This window comes from Cavia porcellus, unplaced genomic scaffold (assembly GCF_034190915.1).
Source record: "Cavia porcellus strain 051 isolate PalLab524CR breed Dunkin Hartley unplaced genomic scaffold, mCavPor4.1 scaffold_7, whole genome shotgun sequence".
NCBI classification, from domain to species: Eukaryota; Metazoa; Chordata; class Mammalia; order Rodentia; family Caviidae; genus Cavia; species Cavia porcellus.
Window position 1 is genome coordinate 64,365,686 of NW_026947490.1, and position 23,788 is coordinate 64,389,473.

Below are 23,788 nucleotides of genomic sequence, written 5' to 3' on the forward strand. Positions count from 1 at the left end.
AACACTGAAATCTAATCTTATTTAAAAAGTTTTTTGTACATCAAAAGAAAGCACCAACAGAGTAAAAAGAAAATACACAAATTGGGGGTAAAATTTTATCCAACTGTGCCTCAAAGGATTTCTACCTAGAACATATACAGAATTTTAAAAAATCAGGCCTCTGAAGTCAAGCGGAGGCAGGAAATCCCGTCCCAGCCTGGCGGAACTCTCTCCCTTGCCTGGGGGCCAGGCCGCGGCTTCCTGCCAGGAACAGTGAGTCCCGCCAAGCCACAGAACCCTGTCCCAGCCTGGTGGACCTCTCTCCCTCACTTGGAACAACACTTGAAGCTTGAAAATATAGGAAAATGACAAAACAGAACACCAAAATGTAATCTCAAACATCCAGCCCATCCCAAGAAAGCCTAGGAGCCATGCGCACAGAAGAAAATACATGCCACATACCTGAAATATCTGAAATAATAGTAACTGAAATAAAGAAGCAACTCTGGGAAGCCTTAAAGGAATTCAAACTAGAAATAATCTCTCAGGTAAAAGAAGAAATGATAAAAGAAATGAAGGAGATGCTGAAGATATCTAAAGAAGATACAGCTAAAAAATTGGAGGAACCAAACAAAAAGATAGAATCCCTGGATGAACAATACAAGAAACAAACAGAATATATAAAGCAGATGCAAAGAGATATACAAGAAATCAAAAACTCCATTGAAAGTTGTAAGAACCACCTCAATGAATGTGAAGACAGAATTTCAGACCTCGAAGACAAGATTGCAGCCAGTGAACAGGAAATGAAAGATCTTTTAAAAATAACAAGAAATCAGGAAATAACAACTCAACACAAGCAAGATGATGCAAAGAGGAACAACATAAGGTTGATAGGGATAAATGAAAAAGAAGGGGACAATATAAAGGATGTCAAGAGGATATTTAGAGAAGTAATAGCTGAAAATTTCCCAAACATGAGATTGGAAACTGATATCAAGATCAAAGAAGCATATAGAACTCCAAATAGTCATAAACAAAATAAAACTACACCCCGACACATAATAATGGCCATCCCAGAATTGAACAAAAGAATAGAATATTAAAAGCTGTCAGAGAGAAAAGACAGATCACCTATAAAGGAAAACCTATCAGAATCACAGCAGACTTCTCAGCACAAATAATAAAGTCAAGAAGAGCATGGAGTGAAGTATTTCAGATCCTAAAGGAAAATGATTTCCAACCCAGACTGATGTACCCTGTAAAACTGTCCTTCAAAATCGATGGAGAAATAAGATACTTCCGTGACAAAGAACAGCTGAAGAACTTCATGATCACCAAGCCAACCCTGCAAAGAATACTGAAAAACAGTTTAGATACACTTAAGAAAAAAAACCACTAAACAAAGCAGACAATTAAATAGAACAGAAAGATAAAGATGCAACAGCAGAAAGATAACATGTCAACAATAAACCAATATATAACAGTTATAACCATTAATGTAAATGATCTCAATGCACCAATTAAATGAAATACACTGGCAAAATGGATCAAGAAACAAAATCCAACCATATGCTGTCTACAAGAAACCCATCTAACCCAAAAGGATACTCACAGACTGAGAGTCAAAGGATGGAAAACAATACTTCATGCAACAGGAACCCCCCAAAAAAGCGGGGGTAGCTATTCTGTTTGCAGACAATGTGAACTTCAAGACAATAATGATCAGAAGGGATAAAGAAGGTCACTACATACTGGTTAGGGGAAAACTCCAAGAGGAAGAGATAACTATCTTAAATATATATGCGCCAAATTCCAGACCACCCAGTTATATAAAACAAATATTAACAGAAATGAAAAACCAAATTAGCAGTAATACAATTATAACAGGAGATCTTAACACACCATTGACATCAATGGACAGATCAGTCAGACAGAAATTCAGCAAAGAAATAAAAGAACTGAATCACACCTGTGAACAAATGGATTTGATAGACATATACAGAGTATTCCACCCAACAACAACACAATACACATTCTTCTCAGCAGTACATGGGTTATTCTCTAAAACGGACCATATATGAACTCACAGAACATATTTAAATAAATGCAAAAGAACTGAAATTATCCCTTGTATGTTATCGGATCATAGCGCTATGAAATTAGAAGTTAATGATAAAAGATACTGCAAAAACCCCACAAACACATGGAAACTGAATAACACACTCTTGAATAATCAGTGGGTCACAGAAGAAATTAAACAGTGCCAACAAACAAATGAAAACACAAAAACAACTTACCAGAATCTGTGGGATGCAATGAGAGCTCTCCTCAGAGGAAAATTTATTGCACTGAGTTCCCACATCAGGAAAACAGAATGAATACAAATAAATAACCTGATGTTACACCTCAAACATATAGAAAAAGAATAGCAAGTCAAGCCCAACGCCAAAAGAAGAGAGGAAATTATAAAAATCAGAGCAGAAATCAATGCAATAGAGACTAAGAAAACAATCCAAAAAATCAATGAATCAAAGAGTTGGTTCTTTGAAAGAACAAATAAAATCGATAAGCCCCTAGCCAAACTTATTTTAAAAAGGGAAGAAAAAGCTCAAATTCATGCAATAAGGAATGAAAAAGGCAAAATCACTACAGACCCTATAGAAATGCAAAAAACCATCAACACCTATTTCGAAAACCTCTACTCTCAAAGGTTTGATAACACAGAAGAAATAGACAAGATTCCTAGAAGCATACGAAGTACCAAAGCTAGGTCAAGAAGATGTAAAACTGCTGAATAACCCAATTTCTATTAATGAAATTGAAAACGTAATTAAGTCCTTACCTACCAAGAAGAGCCCAGGCCCAGATGGATTCACTGCAGAATTCTACAAGAACTACAAAGAAGACCTAATGCCAACACTCCTCAAACTCTTCAATGAAATTGAAAGGGAAGCAGTCCTTCCTAAATAGTTCCTAGAAGCAAATATTACTCTAGTACCAAAACCTGAGAAGGACCCAACTGAAAAGGAGAACTGCAGACCAATCTCCGTAATGAACACAGATGCAAAAATCCTCAGTAAAATATTGGCAAATAGGATGCAGCAAATCATCAAGATCATACACCATGACCAAGTGGGATTCATCCCACGCACGCAGGGATGGTTCAACATATGCAAATCAATAAAGGTAATACACCATATCAATAGAGCCAAAAGTAAGAATCCATGATCATTTCTATAGATGCAGAAAAAGCTTTTGATAAGGTCCAACATTCATTTATGATAAGACCCTTGCAGAAAATTGGAATAGATGGTCCTTACCTCAATATAATAAAGGCTGTCTATGACAAACCAAGAGCCAATATCATACTAAGTGGCCAAAAATTGAAGGCCTTTACTTTAAAATCAGGCACAAGATAGGGATGTCCTTTATCACCACTCCTATTTAATATAGTACTGAAAATACTAGCCAGAGAAATTAGACAAGAGAGAGAATTAAAAGGCATAAAGATAGTAAAAGAAGAAGTTAAATTATCATTATTTGCAGATGACATGATACTCTACATAGAAGACCCCCAAAACTCCATTGAAAGACTCCTAGATATAATAAATAAATTCAGCAATGTGGCTGGATACAAAATCAATGCTCAAAAATCAATAGCATTCCTATACACTAACAACAAAATCACAGAGAGAAATAAGAGAAGCCACACCCCTCACACTAGCAACCAAAAAAAATGAAATATTTAGGAATTACTCTCATGAAAGAACTGAAAGACCTATACAGGGAAAATTATAATACACTGAAATATGAAATTTAAGATGATTTTAGAAAATGAAGAGATATCCCTTGCTCATGGATAGGAAGAATAAATATTATGAAAAAGACCATTCTCCCAAAACTAGTATACAGATTCAATGCAATCCCAATAAAAATACCATCAACATATCTTGTAGATCTCGAGAAATCACTCCTAAAATTCATCTGGAGTGAGAAGAGACCTAGAGTAGCAAGGACAGTTCTAAGAAGCAAAGACAAGGCAGGAGGCATCACAAGCCCTGACGTGAAGTTATACTACAAAGCAAATGTAGTAAGATCAACGTGGTACTGGAACCAAAACAGAGCCGAAGATCAGTGGAATAGATTAGAAGATACAACCATAACTACAAACACACTCAACAATCTTATCTTTGATAAAGGGGCCAAACATGTTCACTGGAAGAACGACAGTCTCTTTAATAAATGATGTTGGAAAAAATGGCTCTCCATATGCTGAAAACTAAGACTAGACCCATGCCTATCACCATGTACTAAATTAAAATCTAAATGGATCAAAGATCTGAATATTAAAACAGAAACACTAAATCTATTGGAAGACAAATTGGGTAGAAACCTTGAAGACATAGGGGTAGGTAGAGAATTCATGAACAGGACTCAAATCGCATGGGAAATACTTCCCAGAATCAATAACTGGGACCACCTCTTATTAAAAAGTTTCAGCATGTCAAAGAAATCTCCAGCACAGTGAAAAGAAAACCCATAAACTGGGAAAAAATCTTAGTGAACTCTCCCTCAGACAAGGGACTTCTGTCTAAAACATAAAGAATTAAAAAAAAATCAGACTCCCAGAATTCAAAGATCCAGTCCAAAAATGGGCATCTGAGATGAATACACACTTCTCAGATGAGGAAATACAAATGGCAAATAAATACATGAAAAAATGTTGATCATCATTGGTCATTAGAGAAATGCAAATTAAAACCACACTGAGATTCCATCTCACTCCTGAAAGAATGGCCAGGATCAAGAAAACCATCAACAACAAATGCTGGAGAGGCTGGGGGATAGAGGAACTCTCCTGCACTGTTGGTGGGAGTGTAGACTGGTGCAACCATTGTGGAGGTCAGTCTGGAAATTTCTCAAAAAGCTGGGATTGGAAGTTCCATTTGTTCCAGCTATTCCACTTCTGGGCATATTCGCAGAAGAACTGAAAGCATCATGCCATAGTGATATATGTGCACCTGTATTTGTAGCAGCACAATTTGTAATCGCCAGATCTTGGAAACAACCCAAGTGTCCATCAACTGAGGGATGGATAAAAAAGTTGTGGTATTTTTATACAATGGAGTACTATTCAGCTATAAAGAATGATCACATTGAGACATTTACAAATAAATGGTCGTAGCTTGAGACCATACTCATAAGTGAAATAAATCAAACTCACATGTATAAATACCGCAATAGTTTTCCTAGTGTAAGAAATGAGAAGAATACATAAAAGTATGTGGTAATCATGATTCCCAATCATATTGGTTTGAAGCCATATAATGTTTTCACTCATTAATTGCAATGGTTTTAACCGAATAGTTTCCCTAGTGTAAGAAATGATAAGAATACATAAAAGTATGTGGTAATCATGGATCCCAATCATATTGGTTTGAAGCCATATAATGTTTTCACTCATTAATTGCAATGGTTTTAACCGAATAGTTTCCCTAGTGTAAGAAATGATAAGAATACATAAAAGTATGTGGTAATCATGGCTCCCAATCATATTGGTTTGAAGCCATATAATGTTTTCACTCATTAATTGCAATGGTTTTAACCGAATAGTTTCCCTAGTGTAAGAAATGATAAGAATACATAAAAGTATGTGGTAATCATGGTTCCCAATCATATTGGTTTGAAGCCATATAATGTTTTCACTCATTAATTGCAATGGTTTTAACCGAATAGTTTCCCTAGTGTAAGAAATGATAAGAATACATAAAAGTATGTGGTAATCATGGTTCCCAATCATATTGGTTTGAAGCCATATAATGTTTTCACTCATTAATTGCAATGGTTTAACCCGGTTGTTCGATTTTAGTATCTGTGATAGTACGAATAGCTATTTTGAAGGAAACAACACCACATAAATGCTAGTGCTGATTTAATATCATCTTGTTTTGAAGTCCCATCAAGCTGTTGTACATCTTTTTCCACTGGCTTTAACATGTTGTATCTTACTGTATTTTACTATATGCAATTGTATAAACAAAATTTTTTATAGGCAAAGAGATAATATAGAAACCATTGTTCGTTTTCTGTTAGCTGGTTCTAAATACCCTGTAATTCTTTCATTCTCTTGAATGGCTTCACACTGTCTTGATATGCTTGATGCTATAGCATACGAAGTTATACTCAAATAATTCAAGGAAAGAGGCACCATGGTGACTATTATTATGTTAGATTATCTGGTGGTGAAACACAATGATCCTTAAATTGTTCAGTTCTGACCTGCATTGTTCTGTTGCAATGTCCTCTTCTATCTCAATCTCCCCCCTTTAATTAATCTTTTTCTCATTTTTTTCAATTAAGGGAAAACTAAATTAAAAAATAGTGGGATATATTATAGTAACTTTTTTGTTTTCCTATTAACCTGACTTGAACCCCAGTATTGCTCTCCCCATCTTGTTCTGATTATACTATATTCTATTTTGTTTGATACTATCAAGTTTGAGGGTATAGGCAACCACTTTGAAGGCAATAAGATATACTATGATGCCCATTACGGTTTGACTATTATCTTTTTTTGAAGTCCTGTAAGGTCTCCAGCGTAGGTTTTATTGGTCTTGTTCTGTACTGTTTTGATTAATTCTATTATACCTGATGATATAGGCAATTCAATTTAAAAATAGCAAGAGGCACAATAGTAACCAGTTTTGATCACCTGGTATTCTATTTTTGCATCATGTACTATGCCCATCCTTCTGTTCTAATTGACTCTGTTTTGCTTAGTCACATTTGGTATTATTCTTTTCAAAAAAAGTATTAAGAACTGTGGGAGTAATAAAATCCAAAAAGTGTAATTGTTGTTGTAAAAAAGAGAGGAAAGGAAGGTGGACTAAGGGATATAACCACATGTATGTTCGAGTGTGTAGGATGGAAAACCATATTACTGAGCTTTTGTTGAATCATTGAACAGAACTGTCTCCAATCTCATTGTATGAATGTCCACTTTATGTGCTTTAATTTTATAATTTGGACAACTGTTTCTAAGAAGACAATATGTAACCTATTAACTAGTGATTTCTTACTGTATATTTTTTTCTTGAAATTCTGTATTACTTGTACCCTTTTACTGCTTTGTTTTTTATGTCCTTTCTTTTTTCTCTTTAAATAAAAAAAAATCAGGCCTCCCAAATTCAAAGACCCAATCAAAAAATGGGCATCAGACATGATACATACTTCAGATAAAGACATACAAATGGCAAACAAATGCATGAAAAAAATATTCAATATCATGGTTATTTGAGAAATGTAAATTGAAACAACACTGAGATTCCATCTCACTCTAGAAGAAATGACTATCATTAAAAAAAATCATACAATAACAAATGCTGGTAGGGCTGTGCAGAAAAAGAAATCTTTCTCTATTGTTGGTGGGAGTGTAGACTGGTGCAACCACTTTGGAAATCAGTGTGGAGATTCCTCAAAAAACTAGGAATGGAGGTTCCATTCAACCCAGATATTCCTCTGCTGGGTATTTTTCTAGGAAAATTGAGAACATCATACCACAGCAATATATATGCACCCATGTTTACAGCAGCACAATTTGTAATAGCTGAGTCTTGAAAACAACCCAAATGCCCATCAACCACAATATGGATAAAAGAGATGTGGTATTTTTAAAAAAATTTTACACTATAATTCTATTTTTAAGACGTGGTGTTTTTATACAATGGAATACTACTCAGATATAAAAAAGATAAACTTGAGGCTTTTATTGGTAAAAGGATGCAACTAGAGACCATACTCATGAGTGAAATAAGTTGGATTTGTAAGTGTAAACATTGTATTGTCTCCCTACTATAAGAAATTGAAAGAGTAAATAAGATCCAAAAGGTACAATAGATATTGTGAAAGGGAAAGAAACTGATTAAAAGGAAAGGACAACTGGGATGAGGGAAAGGAGAAAAGCAGGAATGAGGAAAAAATCTATCTCTATCCCATATACAAAAAATCATATATACATAGACTACAAGATAGCTAAGATAATCGTACTACTCATTCTATTAGCTCATTGAAAGGGACAATTAGTGCTTAGATTGTTTGATCAATTTGGCATGTCTGTATCTCGTAACCTGAGCAACTATTTTGAAAATAATGATATGCAATATAATAACCATTGTTAATTTCCTATCATCTTGTTTTGAAATTGTTACCATTTTTATTGTATTGATTTTATTAAAACTGTCTTTAAAATTAAAAAAAAAAGAAATTCTGGAGCAGATCAGTGAACAGACAGGTAAAACATCATGAGAACCTTCTGAGAAAATGGGAATCCCATCAAAATGTCAAGCGCATCCTGCCAAAGACAGGAACACAAAACACATATGCTGTCAGTGTAAGGGTACTTATGTATGGGACATGCTGTCGTCACGCGTGAAGACTGCCTTAGGTGCACAAATTCAAGTAAAAACTATTTCTGTAGTAAAGTTTTATTTGTATTTTTCAATGTAGTTCACATAAGAATTTATTTCTGATATTTTTTAGATTTAGTAAGCAAATGTTGACTAGAAAATGTTGTTGTTTACTCTATTCAATACATATTTGATATTTTATTTTCCTGTTAAGTGCACATGATGTAATAGGAAACTCCTGACAAAACAGGAAGTCAAAAGAGGTGACATATATGACCTGCCAAAAAAGACAGGAAAGCCAAAAATACATGTGCTGTTAGTGTGATACCTGTGCATGGAATATACTGTTGTCACGTGTGAAGACTGTCACAGATGTGATAATTCAAGTAAAGATCATTTGCATGGTAAAGTTTTATTTATGTTTGCATTGTAGCTTATATAAGAATTTACTTCTGGTATTATTGTTTAGATTTTGCAAGGAAGCAAATAGTTGATATTGAAAATGTCGATGTTTATTCTAAAAACCCATTATATACTAAAAATTTAATATTTTATTTTATTGATATTTTATTTTCCTGTTAAGTATATATTGCATAACATAAAAAAACTCATAAAATTAAAAGAATTCATCAATAGAAATACTCTTAGAAAATAAATGTGGGCTTACATGCCCACTGTAAGGCTCCTTTTAAAACATCTAGCATGGTTCTGAGGGTGACTGGCGGATGCGTCTCACTGTTTAGTATACTTCTAACCATGTTCTTGAACTGCATCAGGGATGCCACTCGAGTTCTCCAGGAGGCCCTGGATACTTCACTTGTAAAGAAAAATTAAGACACACTGATTAGCTTAATACGCTCTGTAGAGATCTGCAGGTGCAGATTACTGGTGTTGACCTTAAGCACAATGACAGATAAAATGTGAAGGAAGGGTATTCGCACATCACTCTCTGACAGAGACTCTCACAAAGGCTCTGCCGGAACAGCGACCATGCACAACAGCCGCGCAGCAAGCACTTCTGCGAGAACATCTGCCCAGCAGCTGTCGGCTCAGCCTCGGACTGCTGTCTCCCTTGTTACTGATCCTCGTGGCCCAGGGCTACTATTTCAAAACAGTTCATGTCCTTTTCAGCGTTACCTTTAAAATCTTCCTCGTGCTCCCACCTCCTCTGAGGTGTAGGTTACTGTGTCAGTCAGCTTTCAGTTACCAACTTAAATGTCTGAAAATATCAGCTTCACGTGGCAGGGTTTATTGGAGCTCACGGTTTCAGGTTCGAGGCTCCATTGCTTTTAGGCCTGTGGTGAAGCTGATGCATCAGGGTCGGATGTGGTGAAGAAGCAGCCAGGCCAAAAGAGCCTGAGGGAGGGATTGGGGATCAGACACGGACCCCATTACCCACTGTCCTTCAGCCAGGTCCCACCTCCTGTCTCCATCGCCCCCAGGGATGCCATCAAATGACCATCTCAGCAATGGACCAGCTCACTGATGAAGTTAGAGTTCTCAAGGTCCCACCGCTGAGCACATCACACTTTCGGGGGACATTTTAGGTCTAAGTGACAACACTTGCTATGCCATGCATGTAACCACCGCAGCTCTTGACTATTCCCACGCACATATATAATCTTTAGTCTTGGGTGAGCTGCTCCCTGATTATTACTCAGGTTGGCAGTTACCTCTCATAAATGTACAAGAACATTCTTTGTTATCTCTGTATTTGTACTGTCAAAACAAGCACAAGTTTTTTGTTCTTATTTAATTTGTTGGCAATTCCCACATAGTCTAACACAAAGCCATCTTCTGGAGTTTTTTCTCAATTTGTCATGCCTTTTATACCTACTCCCACTATTCTATTCAACTTTGAGTTGTGGATCCCCCAGCAAAGCTGTGGGCCTTTTCTTACAAGGGAATGTTTAAGTGCTAACTTGGCTTTATCTCCCATTTCTTTTTTCTAGCCCAAAGAACTTTAAAAACTTTATTCAACTGTTTCTTGACATCTTCATTTTGGATAAGTTACTAAAATCTCAAGTTTTAATGTCCAAGACCAAAATCTTGGTTTCCTTTCCTAACTGTTGCTTTTAGTCATTGCCACTCAAAAAAAGGCCATCACCTTCACCCAACAGTTCAAGTCAGAAGGTTTGGGATTAGAACTGGTTCCTCCTTTTCCTTCGTAGCCTATGTCTTAGTGTTTGCTGTTGTAGTGACTGAGTATTTGAAACTGGCTGTTTATAGAGAACAGCTTTATGTGGGCTCGTGGATCTGAGGGTTCCAAGTTGAAGATTAGCTGGCCACGTCTTGTGCTCCATCCTAACATGGTGGGAATATGGAAGGGCAAACAGAATGTAAGAGGAGCTGATTTGATTTGTAACAACCTCTCCAAGAACTAATCTGTCCCTGGGAGAAAGTCCAGTCTCTTAAGAAAGTCAAAATTCCCCTACCTTTCAGTACCGCTGTTTGGCAGTCAAATTCCAGTGGTGAGTTTTTGTGGGGATGAATCCCACCTAAATGATGGTACCCCACACCCCATCATTCTACCTGTCAACTCTATCACCAGTCTTTCTCTCCTATTAATGAAAGCTGTCAACCCGTGCCACTGCCAAGCATCTTCCTCCTATTCCTGCTTTCCAATAGAAACCAGAACAATAGTTCAAAAACATTACTTCACTTTAAAATGAAATCCCAACATCTGACATTGGGCAAAAGGTTCAGGCATGCCAGGGACCTAACTAGTTTTCAGCTTTTGCTTCAACTGCTTTTTTGCCTTTAGTTCTATTTCCCAAGCCTTTTAATATGTACACATAAAACATCTGCACTGTATGAGGGGTTGATTTGTCATTCTTTTTTTTTCTGGTGACCCTGGGTGAGTCCTCCAGCATCAAGCAACAACCCAAGCCCTGCCAGTACTGTTTCCTTAGCAGCATACTGTTATGGTTTGTGTCTGGGTGTCCCCCCAAAGCCACATGCAGTTAGGGAGGTGGGTCTCTCATGCTTCAATGCTGGCATAATGGGTGTGAATGCCACATCCAAGTGGGTGAGGCCTATATACAAGTGTAAGGGACAGAAAGTCTCCTCTCTGTGCTCCTCCCCTTTTACTCGTTACTTGTGCTGTTTTCCACCACCATGAACTGTTGCCCTCTGCCATATGCCACCCTGCCTTGGAGCCAGCTGATTATGGACGAAACCTCCAAAAACTGTAAGCTAAATCAACTTCTCCTTTTTTAATTTGGATGTTGGGTGCTTTGTCTCATCAATGAGAGAAAAGTAACCAAAATACATACCAAGTGAGACTGTTCTCTATGAGCCAGGAAAACGTGGCTAACAGTAATGTTTGGTAAAACACGCATTCTAGCATCCAAATGTCTAAACAGGGCTAAGCCACTTCTCCAGATCACCTGAGTTACAATAAATGTGCGGCTGCCCTGATCTCCCAAAGACAAAGACTTCTCTTACTCTTTCTGTATGCAGCACATCTTTATTGAATTCCCTCACACACCAGATGTATGTAATGAAATTGTATTTACATTTAGCACCAATTTTTGGAAAATTCTATTATAAAAATGATAATGGTTCCTGATTGCCACTTGTCTATAAAAAAATACCAGACTAGAAACCCTTGAAGAAAAGCATCAGACCTCATTTGGCCCCGATTTCACTACAATTACGGCTATGGACAAGTCTTAACTCTAGGTAGCAGTTTTAAGGAAGGAGAAGAGGATGACGGGGAGGCACAGCAGGAGGAAGGGAGGAAGCGCCTGGACATCTCCAAAGTCCTCACCATTAGAAAATGTCTTGGTCCTGTTGAAAAGAACTTGCCCTAGGCCTGCAAAGCAGAATAATAACAGCTACCCTTTGATAGGCGCTAATTACTGAGTCACACTGTATCAAAAGCTTTGCTGAGGCATCTCATTTAAGAAGTATGACCTTAGAATTATTAACCTCCCACTTCTTAGGTAAGAAAAACTGAGGCCAAAAGACACACTCGATGAGGTTAGTTGACACAATCCTCTCAGTCACCAGAGAGAAATATTGGAGAAAAATGTCTGAATTCATGAAATGTAAGTAACAGTGAGATGCTTTAAAAAATGAAACACTCAGCAGTGTTCAGTCTTCAGGACACCTGTGCCACCCACCAGTGCCACTGTCACCACACAGAACACATGTCTCCCCAGCCTCCCAGGCCAGCCACCCTCACATACCACATCAAAAGGCAGGATTTCAGAACACAGGCCAAGCACTGACTGGAAAGCTCAAAGAAAGATCGGATAGAGTTGAAAGAATAAGCCCAAACTAATCTCCAGGTAAGTAAAATGATACTGGAATTCAGGAGACTACTGCACATTATCCCATATTCAATATTAAAAGGATTATCAAACAAGCTATGTACGGAAATAATGTATAAAAATCCCATTTTAAAAAGTGGCGTTGAATGTTGTAATTTCTTCACAAAAATTAACAAAAATCTAATGAGTTAAGTATCAAGAATCAAACTAATTATTGGTTTTTTGAGACAGTGCCTCATTACGTAGTTCAGGCTGGCTTTGAACTCACTTTGTAGCCCAGGCTGGCCTCAAACTTGCAGTAATCTTTTTGCCTCAGCCTCCCAAGTGCTGGGATTTCAGGTTCGAGCCACTATGCCCAGTGTTGAGAACTAAACTATTTATTATCTGTCTGTGAGCTTCTGCCTGGGTGTTTTTGTCCTATACAGTCTGAGTGCTTTTGACTGACACCAAATACACTTGCACATTTTTAAACTGGTAAAGTAACACCTTGACAAAGCCAGCTTCTAGAGCTAAACTTAAACCAGCTCATGATATAAATTCTTTCTACCATGAGTTAACAGACACCCATGAGTAGTTTAAAAGAATATTGTAAAGTATATCTATCTCAGTTAGTCTACAAAAAATACTTGATTTCCCGAGCCCAAAGATCAAGTACTGAGCACAAAAATTAGTCTGAGATAACCAAGGAAATCACCGTGTTGTTAGGTTTTGTCTTTATTAGATAATTTGTCTTAAGTGTACAGGGAAGGAGGGAAACTCCTCTATTTTCTCTATAGCTTCCTACAGGTCGTGTAGGTTAAGAATCCTGCAGCAAGGCTGACTCACCGACAGCACGGCACACGCACACCTGCCAACTCCCCATCCACAGGGCGGGTGAGCTCTGGAAATCAGACCTCTAAACAGCATCATCTTTACCATCATGTAGGGCACTGGAAAGCAATTACTAATATGCTGGCTCTTAACCAGGGACTCTACCTCCCCCTAAATTACAATATATTTTTAAAGAGCACATTATAATTACATCTTTGATATTTTATCTATAGATCAAGAAAAGTGTGACACATTAAGAAATCCCATTGTTATTGATAGTGTGGGAAGTCTCTTTTTTTTTAGATTTTAAATAAAAATATATGTATATAACTTTAGCGATATATAAATGAACAGCCATCCTAAAGGAGAACAGATGGCAATAAACAAAAAATAGGCAAATAAGTCACAAAGTAAAATAGCACATACTAATAACATAATTACTGAGATAACTGCACATGTCTTACACATGCTTTTTAGGCATGTGAGGGTTTGGTGCACAGACATTCACATGTGTATACCCGGGAAAACACTTGGAAGAAGTGACACTGAGTTGTGTGTAATGGTTAACGCTGAGAATGGGACTAGGGACTGTTTCTCTTTTTGCCCATCTGTATCATCATCATCATCATCATCATCTTCTTCTTCTTCTTCTTCTTTTTCTTTTTTACAGTGAATGTAATATTTTCTTTTTATTTTATTTTATTTTTTTTTTTTTGTCTTTTTCATTTTTATTGGTACCAGGGATCGAACTCACGACCGCCTGCTTGCAAGGCAGGCGCTTATGCCACTGAACTAAATCCCCAGCCCCATAAAGGAAAACAAATCACTATGAGATATATTTTAAAAGGATGAGAAGTTGGCAGCAGTGTATGTCACCATGTATAAAATTAGGGTAAGCCAGGAGAAATTAATGAAATTTTACAATGCATGACATAATTCAATAAATTTTGAACAAATGTGTGGAATGTATTTTGGATGGTCTAGCTTCATCAAGGATGAACATCATATCCTAAGTAGTTCACAAAGACAGCACAGCAGCCGTCCAGCACGGCCAGACAGAGGTCCAGTGCACGGTCCCCGCAAACAGAGAGGGAGACATGCCCTGAACCACCAGGCCCAGTGAAACAAAGGCCACCCACCAGAGCCACAGTGAGAGCTTGCGATCCCAAGTGCAGACAGGGGCTCCACCTGCTTTGCACACAGGAAACTGTGGATCTTCTGGCTGACCAGAAACAAAGGGTCTTAAGGATGGCCAATCCCAGAGCATAAAACGCCTCCTACAACATGTCCTAAAGCAAGTATTTCCCAGCCGCAGAGAAATGCGTTTTCCCTGACCACTGCATCCACAGGGAGCGAGTCGTAACTGCCAGATCCCCAGTCCTTTCTTTTTTTTAAACTCTGAGACATGTTCTTGCTAAGTCTTACTAAGTTGCCTAGGTTGGCTTGAACTTGCGATCCTTTTGCCTCTGTGTTAGGATTACAAGTGTATACCACCTGGCTGGCCTAAGGGTTATTTTTTAATTTCAAAGAAAAAGTAATGATTAAGAAAGACCATTTCTGTTTCACAAATATAAATCTTCCCATCTACCTGAGACGTATAAAAACAGCACAAGAATTAGACACAAATCTTAATCAATTGAGCCACAAGAGCAAGGTATTTCGTAGAAAGTTGTTTTATTCGCAGAACAGCATGGTTCCTATGTTTAGATCTGTTTATGGTGCTATTTTTACAAGTAGCAAAGTCCCTCCAGGTGAACAGACATGAATTCAGAAAGCTGCACACTGCCACACCGCCCCCACCCCAGCCGGCCAGGGTCACTGTGGAAGTAGCCATGGTCGCCTCTGCCACCTGCTCCTCAGCTTGAGCGCTCTGCTCAGTCCTCCTCCTGCTGATTTCTTTTCTGCAATGGAAACCAAGAGTCCACTGAATCAGCTCAGGCTCACTGGGACATCCGCTGAGCCAAAACCCTGGTTTAATTATCGAGGAGTCTTAGAAAAAACATGCTTAGAATGATCATGGAAAGACAGGCCTTCTCTGACTCATTAAATTGAGTTAGCACTTTGATTTTGGGGGCAAATTATCTTCAAATTATTTTCTTCCAGCCATCCAAAAACAGGCAGAGAAACAGAAAATTCCTATTTCCCCGAGCCACCACAAAAGACTTGTGCTCATGGCCTTATGACAATATACAGAGTTTCTTTAAAGTCAGAATTTAAAAAATGTTTCAAAAAGCATATATCAATCTAATCAATAAATATTCCTTCAGTTCTCATTTCATGTTTTATTATAGAATGACCCAACTCAGTTAATTCTAACTCTTTAATTCATTATCATCAAATAAGTCTAGGTGGTCCAGGACTAAAAGAGAATATTAAAAAGCCCACCTGAAAACCAATTGGGGAAGACAACCAGCTGTCTAAATACACCTATATACTCACCAGCTTAAGAAAATCGATGAGCTTGTGAGCATCTTCCCCGGTGGACAGGTCCACAAAGTCCTTGGGCAGCCCGTAGCTCAGATAGGGGCTGGGTTGTACCGTGGCCTCGCTGTTTGTGCAACGGAAAGCTGGAGAATCCTTTACAAAGGGAAAACAGCAAAGTCCACAGTTCTTTTAGGTCTGCTCCTCAAACTAAAAAATACCCTAGCATACAACTTCAATGCCATGCTCTCTCCTGTACTAGGAAAGGAGGAAAATAAGATTCCCAAGTAAAAGGGCATCAATATTTAAAAACGATTCCATGCATTCACTAGGACAACAGTGTGAGGCATTTGAAAAGCTTCTGATGGAGAGCTACGTTCATCTCAGAAGGCCTCCAGTGCGCAGGTGACCACAGCTTGCATCAGCCACTGATCGAGCCTAGGCTCTGCTCCCTTATCTAGGCTGCAAGCAAGCTCAGAGGCCAGACCACTACTACAGGCACACAGCTGGGAAGTGGTCCTAGAGAATCCCTAACAGTGGGGGCAAATGTGTGCTCTGAACCCTCTGTCTCTTCTGCACTTAGGTCACCTGTGTATCTCTCTCATCACCTCCATCCAACTGCAAAGTCAACATTCATATTTAACAGGTCTTCGCATTCATTCTTTGATGTACTGGCTTGATGTAATATTTACATGTTGTCTTTGGTCAAAAAAGGATTTCAGAGACCGAGAAGCCTAGGGCTTGGACTTCCTGGGTGGCAGACACTCAGGACAGCAGTGCTGGTATCCATCAAAGGCAGACAACGTGAGGACCTAAATGGACGCAGACACAGAGCCCTGAAGACCTGGTCTTAGCTTCTGACAGGCTAGTCTGCGGTTAGGAGTTACACGACATCTGCTCTGTGCTGACCTCTTTCTGGGGACATAACCTGACCAGTGAGACCGAGTGAGACCAGGACACAGCCAATAAGCAAGCGAACAATTGCCAAGACCATTTCAGGTGCTAAAAAGCGTCATGGAGAAAGAACCAGGGTGACATACTAACAGGACAACACTGTGGACTCCTGCAGAGGGTAGTCACACAGGATCCTGCTAAGAAGGGGCTGCTGGGCTGAGACCTGAGCAGGTGACCAAGGCGGCCCGCGGGGGCCTGCCAGCAGAGCACTGTGATGACTGGCCAAGGCCTGGAGGCAAAGCCGGGCTTTTCTGGGGTGGAAGGGAAGGAAGCCCAGGTCTCTGTGGCCTGCGCCTGGGTAGAGGAGCAGGAGGGAGTGGCAGGGAAACAGCCAGGAACCAGTTCCTTTCCCCACCAACCTTGAACCTCTAATATTTAGAAGAAATAAGTAAACAAAGGATTTGAGTTACAAAGATAACTGTGTCCCTCACATTTGCAGCGCCCCACCCCGCGGACGCACTGCGCCTCTCTCCTCGCCCACTGAAGCCGAGGGTCCACTGCAGAACGCGCCTGGCAGTGGGCAACTTAAACAGGCGCCCTGCGGCGGCGGGGTGGGGGGGGGGTGCAGAGTTGACCCTGAACGGGCCAAGCATAGAGGGCTGACGCAGGAGATGCGGATCAGATGGGCCAAGGGAAGCTATGCCGAGGGAGGTGGGGCAGCAGCCAGGACACAGGAGGCGCCAGGGAAGACGACGGGGGAGAAGGCACCAGCACGGCACCAGAATTTTCTTTAGAAATAAGCATGGGGTAGGCCAGGTAAGGCAGGCTTGTAATTCCAGCTCTCTGGGAGGCCGAGGCAGGAGAACTGAAGCCCTGCCAGGCAATTTAGTAATGCCCTGCCTCAAAATGAAAAAGGGTAGAGACGCAGCTGAGTGTGAAGGCCCTGAGCTGCAAAAATAAAACAAAACAACACATGCTGAAAAAACAAGGTATGTATTACCTGTATATGTAAAATAACTCCTGTATATGTACAAAACCTGTATATGTAATATACACCTGTATATGTAAAAAAAACTCCAAATGTTTGATTAAAGAAAACCTGGCTGTGAGGTGGGATACAGGAGAAAGTGCTGTGCAGCGAGGGCTCCTTCTTGACAGGAAGGATGCATCTCCGGACGGGTAGGAGAGGGAAGAGGATGAAGAAACAGGACAGCTGGCCAAGCAGGGTGGAGATGTGAAGCCGAGTGGCCATGTGGAGGCTGCAGGGGCAACGGGTACCCGGGCTGAGGGCAGTTCTGCCACTAGACTCTCTTTCCCAGGACAGACTTGCTGAGAGCAAGGGCAGGAGGGATTGGAGGGCAGGCCCAGGGTGGGTGGAGCAGCTGGGACGGGTACTGTGGGCAGTGGACAGGAAAGCTGCCAGGGAGGCTCATCAGGAGACCAGAAGCCACACGACTCCCTGAGCACGGAGGGCCCTGGTCACCAGCTGTGCGCAGGAGCTGAGGCTCAGAGCGACCTACACGCCAGTGGCTCGAGATTGTGGAGGACAGGACGGAAGATAAGGGAAATAACCGAACAGTGGTTACAGGGCCCATTCTTGCTCTTGATCTATTATAGATTCCTAAGGTTCGAGGGAAGAACACCAGTGTGTGCCCTGCTTCCATCAGCCCTGGGCACCTGTGTCACCTGCGTGACCTGAGTGTCCAACTCAGTGCCACTCAGGGCCAAACAAGCAAGCAAGAGAGCCATCCACGAGGACTTCCGGGAGAACATGGCGGACAGATAACAGCAACTACCGGAGGCTCTCTGAAAGACTCAGCTCAGAAGCCAGGAATGGTGCGGACTAAAGAGACATAAGCAGGTGGAGATATGCTCTGCTGACTCAGGAACGAACTGGGCTGAGAGAAACCAACTTGGAATGCATTCCTGGTGCTAAAACAGGAACAGAAAAGCCTCGGTGTGGAGGCTGGACCCCGCGCCATTGTAAGCCGCCATTTGGGTTTCCCGCCGCACGGTGGCTGGCTGCCTCTACAGTGGCTCGGCAAGGAGAGAGACGCACAGAAGCTCTGAGAACGGCAATCTGCGAACAGCAGGGAGGCGTGCACTGACTTGTGGTGAGGTGAGTGAGAGAAGCTGACACTCTACCACAGTTTGACTCCAGTGGAGGACATTCTGGGCCCGGGCAGTCCTGCGGGAGCAGGGCACGGTGGCGACTTCAGCCACACATCCCCCTCTCAGGCGGGATTGGTGAAAAGTGCCTGGCCTGCGTGACGCTGCCAGCGGACCTGGTAGGCTGTCCCAACCCAGATCCCAGAGCCTGACGGTGGCCGGGAGGGGAGACGCGTAGGCTGCCTGGTCCGTAACTCCCTGGTGCGCAGCGGTAAGCGGGAACACCTAACTGGCGCAATTCGATCAGGCTGTGGCTGACTGGGAGAGAAGCTGGGCCTCTTATATAAGCTTGCATATATAAGGAACAGAGAAGAGAGGCAGCATGGGAAGAGGCAGCAACAAGAAAGGCTCCTCGGCCCCCAATTCTGAGAAACAGGCAATAGCAGACACCGCACCAATATACATAAGGCACCATATAGAGAGCCTCATAGACCAATTCAGGAATGAAGTTATCAACGACCTGAAGCTAGAAGTATGCAGAATAGTTAGAGAAATGCTAAGTACCACCCAAGAAAAAACAGGCAATGGAATGGAAGAACAGAAAAAAAGGGGAGAATTGTTTGATGGAGAAAACAGAGAAAGCATAGAATACGTGAAGCAGGTTCAAAGGGACTACCAAGATACTAAGAAGTCTATAGAAGACTGGCATAACAGCTTGAAAGAAACTAAGGACAGACTATCTGAACTGGAGGGCAGACTTGTAATATGGGAGAATGAAATGAAAAACTTCTTAAAAATAACAAAGAAACAAACAGCAATAATACAAAGACAAGAAGATGATAAGAGGATCCATAACTTAAGGATTAAGAACATAAAAGAAGAAGTAGGGACACAAACAAGTGAACTACAAAAGCTACTCACAGAAATAATCCAGGAGAATTTTCCTAATTTAGCAAAAGGTAAAGATACTCAGATGTATGAGGCATACAGGACCCCAGCTACCTACAACCCAAACAGAGCAACACCCAGGCATATAATAATAAAAATTCCAGAAATTCAATACAAGAACAGAATATTAAAAGCTGTAAGAGACAAGAAACAGACCACTTACAAGGGAACACCCATCAGAATTACAGCAGATTTCTCGGCACAAACCATCAAATCACGAAGAGCGTGGGGGTAAATAATTCAAGCTTTGAAAGATAATAATCTCCAGCCAAGATTGAGATATCCTGCACAACTGTCCCTGGAAATTGATGGAAAAACAAGGTGCTTCCAGGATAAAGAGGAACTGGGGGAATTTGCAACCACCAATTCAACTCTACAGAGAGTATTGCAGGATATTCTAAAAAAAGAAAAATACAAAGAATCCAGAAATAATGGCAGAGAGGCCACAACGAATGGAGTAGAGAACAAAATGAAGAAGACAAACTGACAGCTACTGACAGAAAAAGAGCTCAACAGAAATGAGGCAGAGAAGATTGGATTATAGGAACAGCTATTTTGGAGAAAATGACATCTTAATAGGTAATACTGATTTAGTATCATCTTGTTTTGAAGTCTCATCTAGCTTTTGTCCTTCTGTCTCCAATGGTCTAAATAGGTTGTATCTTACTGGATTTTATTATGTACGATAGTATAAGCAAAAACCTTGTAAAGACAAGGAGATTATACAGAAACCATTATTCATTTTCTGTTAGTCGATTCTAAATACTCTGTAATGCTGTCATTCTCTTGAATGGTTTTACATTGTTTTGATATACTTAATGCTACAGTATACGAAGTTGTACTCAAGGATTTCAAAGAAAGAGACAATATGGTAACTACTTTTAGGTTAGGATTATCTGGTGGTGAATCACTATTCTGCTTAAATGGTTATGTTTTGATCTGCGCTGTTTTGTTGTTATGCCCTCTTTTATCTCAATCTCCACTCCATTATTTACTTTTTTATCTTTATCCTTTTAATTAAAGGAAAAAATAGCAGGATATATTATAGTAACCCACTTTGACTTTTCATTACCTTGATTTAAAGCCCTGTATTACTCTCACCATCTGGTTTTTAACTGATGTTCCCCTATTCTGTTTTGCTGGATAGTATCAGGTTCGAAAGTTTAGGCATCAGCTGTGAAGATAATGAGATTCATTATGACGCCCATTCTTGTTGACTTTTATCTACTTTTGAAGACCTACAATGTCTCCAATGTTTTGGTTTTGTCGGTTTTATTCTTTACTGTTTTGTTCAATTGTATTATAACTAACGATATAGGCAATTCTATTAGAGATAGCGGGAGGCATTATAGTAACCATTGTTGATCACCTTGTATTATGTTTTTACATTATCTATTATGTCCACCCTTTTGACTTGACCGATTCTGTTCTGTTATGTCACATTTGGTTTTACTCTCTTCCAAAAAAGTAATAAGAACCGTGGGAGCAATGAAACCCAAAATGTGTAACAGTCATGGTACAAAAGAGAGGAAAAGAAAGTGCTCCAAACTATATAACTGCATGTATATTTAAGTGTATAAGATAGAAAATGATATCACAGAGTTTTATTGGATCAATGAACAGAACTGTTTGCAGTATCATTGATGGAATGTCCACTTTACAAGCTTTAATTTTGTGACTTGAACAATTATTTCTAAGATGACAATATGTAATCCATTAACTAGTGATTTCCTACTGTTCATTTTTTTTCTGTAAATCTGTATAACTTGTACCCTTTCCCTGTTTTTTTTTTCTTTTCTCCTTAAATAAAATTAAAAAAAAAAAAAAAAAAAGAAAGAGAGCGATCCACAGTAGGTTACAAAGGTTTTCTTTGTATGTTTTTAAAAAATGTCTTACCTGCTCCTGAGCATCTCTTTCACTAAAATCACCATTTAAGTTTCTCTCAGATATCAGTTCTTCCCACGTGAACAGCAGCGAGTCTGTGACTTCACCAAATGGATTGAAGTCAATCAGCCACACCTTCCCCTGTAATATGGACACCATACAAAAATTAACAGGCACAAAAGAAAAGCACAGTCTACAGTCTGTTTGCTAAAAAGATGTTCTTGATGTCACCTTCCCCCAAAGACCGAGCTGTACTGTGACTTATGGCACAGAATAGGCCCTCTAGGGCCCACGTGTGAAAGGGCCACTTGTCCAACACTTGTCCACAGAAAGCAGAAGGGGAGGTTGTGTATGTGCGGCGACAAAGAAGCAGCCCGGGAGGGAAGGGCCAGCTTCTGACCCCTGCTTAAACATTACAATTTTAAGTGAAAAATCCAAGCAGGAGAGAGGGGATCTCACTCTAACAGCTCACGTGCCACACACAGCAGGACCGAAACGCCTCTGGGGGCGCTCAGCAAGACCTGCAGGAAGAAGCCCGCAGCTCCCGAGAGCACCAGCTCCTCCCGAAGGTCTGCCGTGCTGGTAAGAATGCTTCCCTGTCTGCACTCAGAACACAGGGGAAAGGGGCTGAACTTGGTTTGGAAATGCTTAGTCTCCTTTAATGTCCATGTAGTACTTGTTCAGTGCGTGACAGGGCTGGACGCACATGAGTGAAGGGGAGAAGAGAAAAGCGTGTGAACCTTTGAAATCTCAACCAGTCCTACTCTAGGCACTCAGGCTGGCCTCCAGGAGAGGACACCTGGCCTGCTCAGCCTGCTCCGAGTTAGGGTCCAGAGCACCCGAGTGGGGACAGGCCCTGGCCCAAGCTCCCTGGGCTCCCTGGGCTCCCTGGGCTCAGGGACTCGTGGGGCTCCGTCAGCATGCAGGAGCACAGGGAGAGAAATGTTTCCTTCAAATGTTTGTCTTTGCTCCTCTTGGTTTTCTGACTGATACAGTCATGTATTTGTACTGCTTTGTTGTTAGTAATGAGCGGATTTTTTTTGTGGCAGCAGAGCTGTCACATCCTGAGACGTGTAAAGCTGGCCGTGCCACAGGAGAGACTGCTGAGCAAGCATCATCAATACCTAAGACTGTGGCACCTGGGTTAAAGCAAAGTTTCGGGAAAGACACCTGGTTAGAACCTGCTTCAAACATCGGAAACCTCTCTCTAGTCACAGAATCACCATGAGAAGTGCCACCATACACCAGGCAAGGTCTGCATTTTATCCAACCTCCACAAGCAACCCTGAAAAAACTCCTGAGTTGTTTGCTACGATGCATCAGCTCAGCACCAGACTCCGCATTTTTGGGTGTATGAAATAACATCAGTCCATCAGTCCGCTTCCTGGCTTGATGGCAGCTGTGCCTTGGGGAACCACTGTGCAGACGCCTTGGATGTACTGTATGTTACTCTGAGAAAATGGATACCTTTTTAACCCCCAAATCCTTTCTACTGGAGTTTTCATAACCACTAAAACTATCTCAATATAATGGGGAGGGGGTGTCTGTTAGTAGAGGAACACTGAGCTCTATGAACTAAACATATGCCACACTGCAAAAAGCAAACCACACTGAACGGCAAGCCAACTGATCAGTGTTAAGTCTCTTCTATGGTCCAGAGCCATTCTCTGCCACCAGAGCAAAACAACAGTCAACAACTGCTAGTCAGACATAAACTATGAGGCTCAGAATTCTGCAGCTATAACATGCTCTTCCTGTGACAATTCCTGAGAATTAATCTTGTTTTAGGGAAATTACTAAAAAAAGGGCAGCAAGACAAATGCTCCCTGTGTTGACCTATGACTACCCACCCAAATAAATCTGCACCAGACACTGAGAGGGGTATTATGAGATGCTGGTGGAACACAAGGGGACCCAAATCCAGGAGCGGCTGACGCACCAGTCTGGGCTACACTAACACGTTCAAGGCCAGCCTGGGCTCTACAGTGAGACCACGTCTTAAACAAATTAGAACTGGGGCCAGGGGTTTGGCTCAGCAGCACAAGTGCCTTACAAGCA

General features: G+C 40.6%; 1 protein-coding gene across 2 annotated transcripts in view; it reads right to left on the minus strand.

Moving 5' to 3' along the window:
• Nucleotides 1–15,131: 15,131 nt before the first annotated feature.
• The window catches only part of Cdc123 (cell division cycle 123), a 50,750-nt gene continuing 42,093 nt past the window's right edge, over nt 15,132–23,788 (minus strand). For both annotated transcript variants that reach the window (XM_003468635.5, XM_005003233.4), the window contains 3 exons: nt 21,743–21,871; nt 15,914–16,051; nt 15,132–15,375 (listed from right to left, as the gene is read on the minus strand). In XM_003468635.5, coding sequence (XP_003468683.1) covers nt 15,349–15,375; nt 15,914–16,051; nt 21,743–21,871 — 294 coding nt within the window. In that variant the 3' untranslated portion in view covers nt 15,132–15,348. The remainder of the gene's footprint in view (nt 15,376–15,913; nt 16,052–21,742; nt 21,872–23,788) is intronic.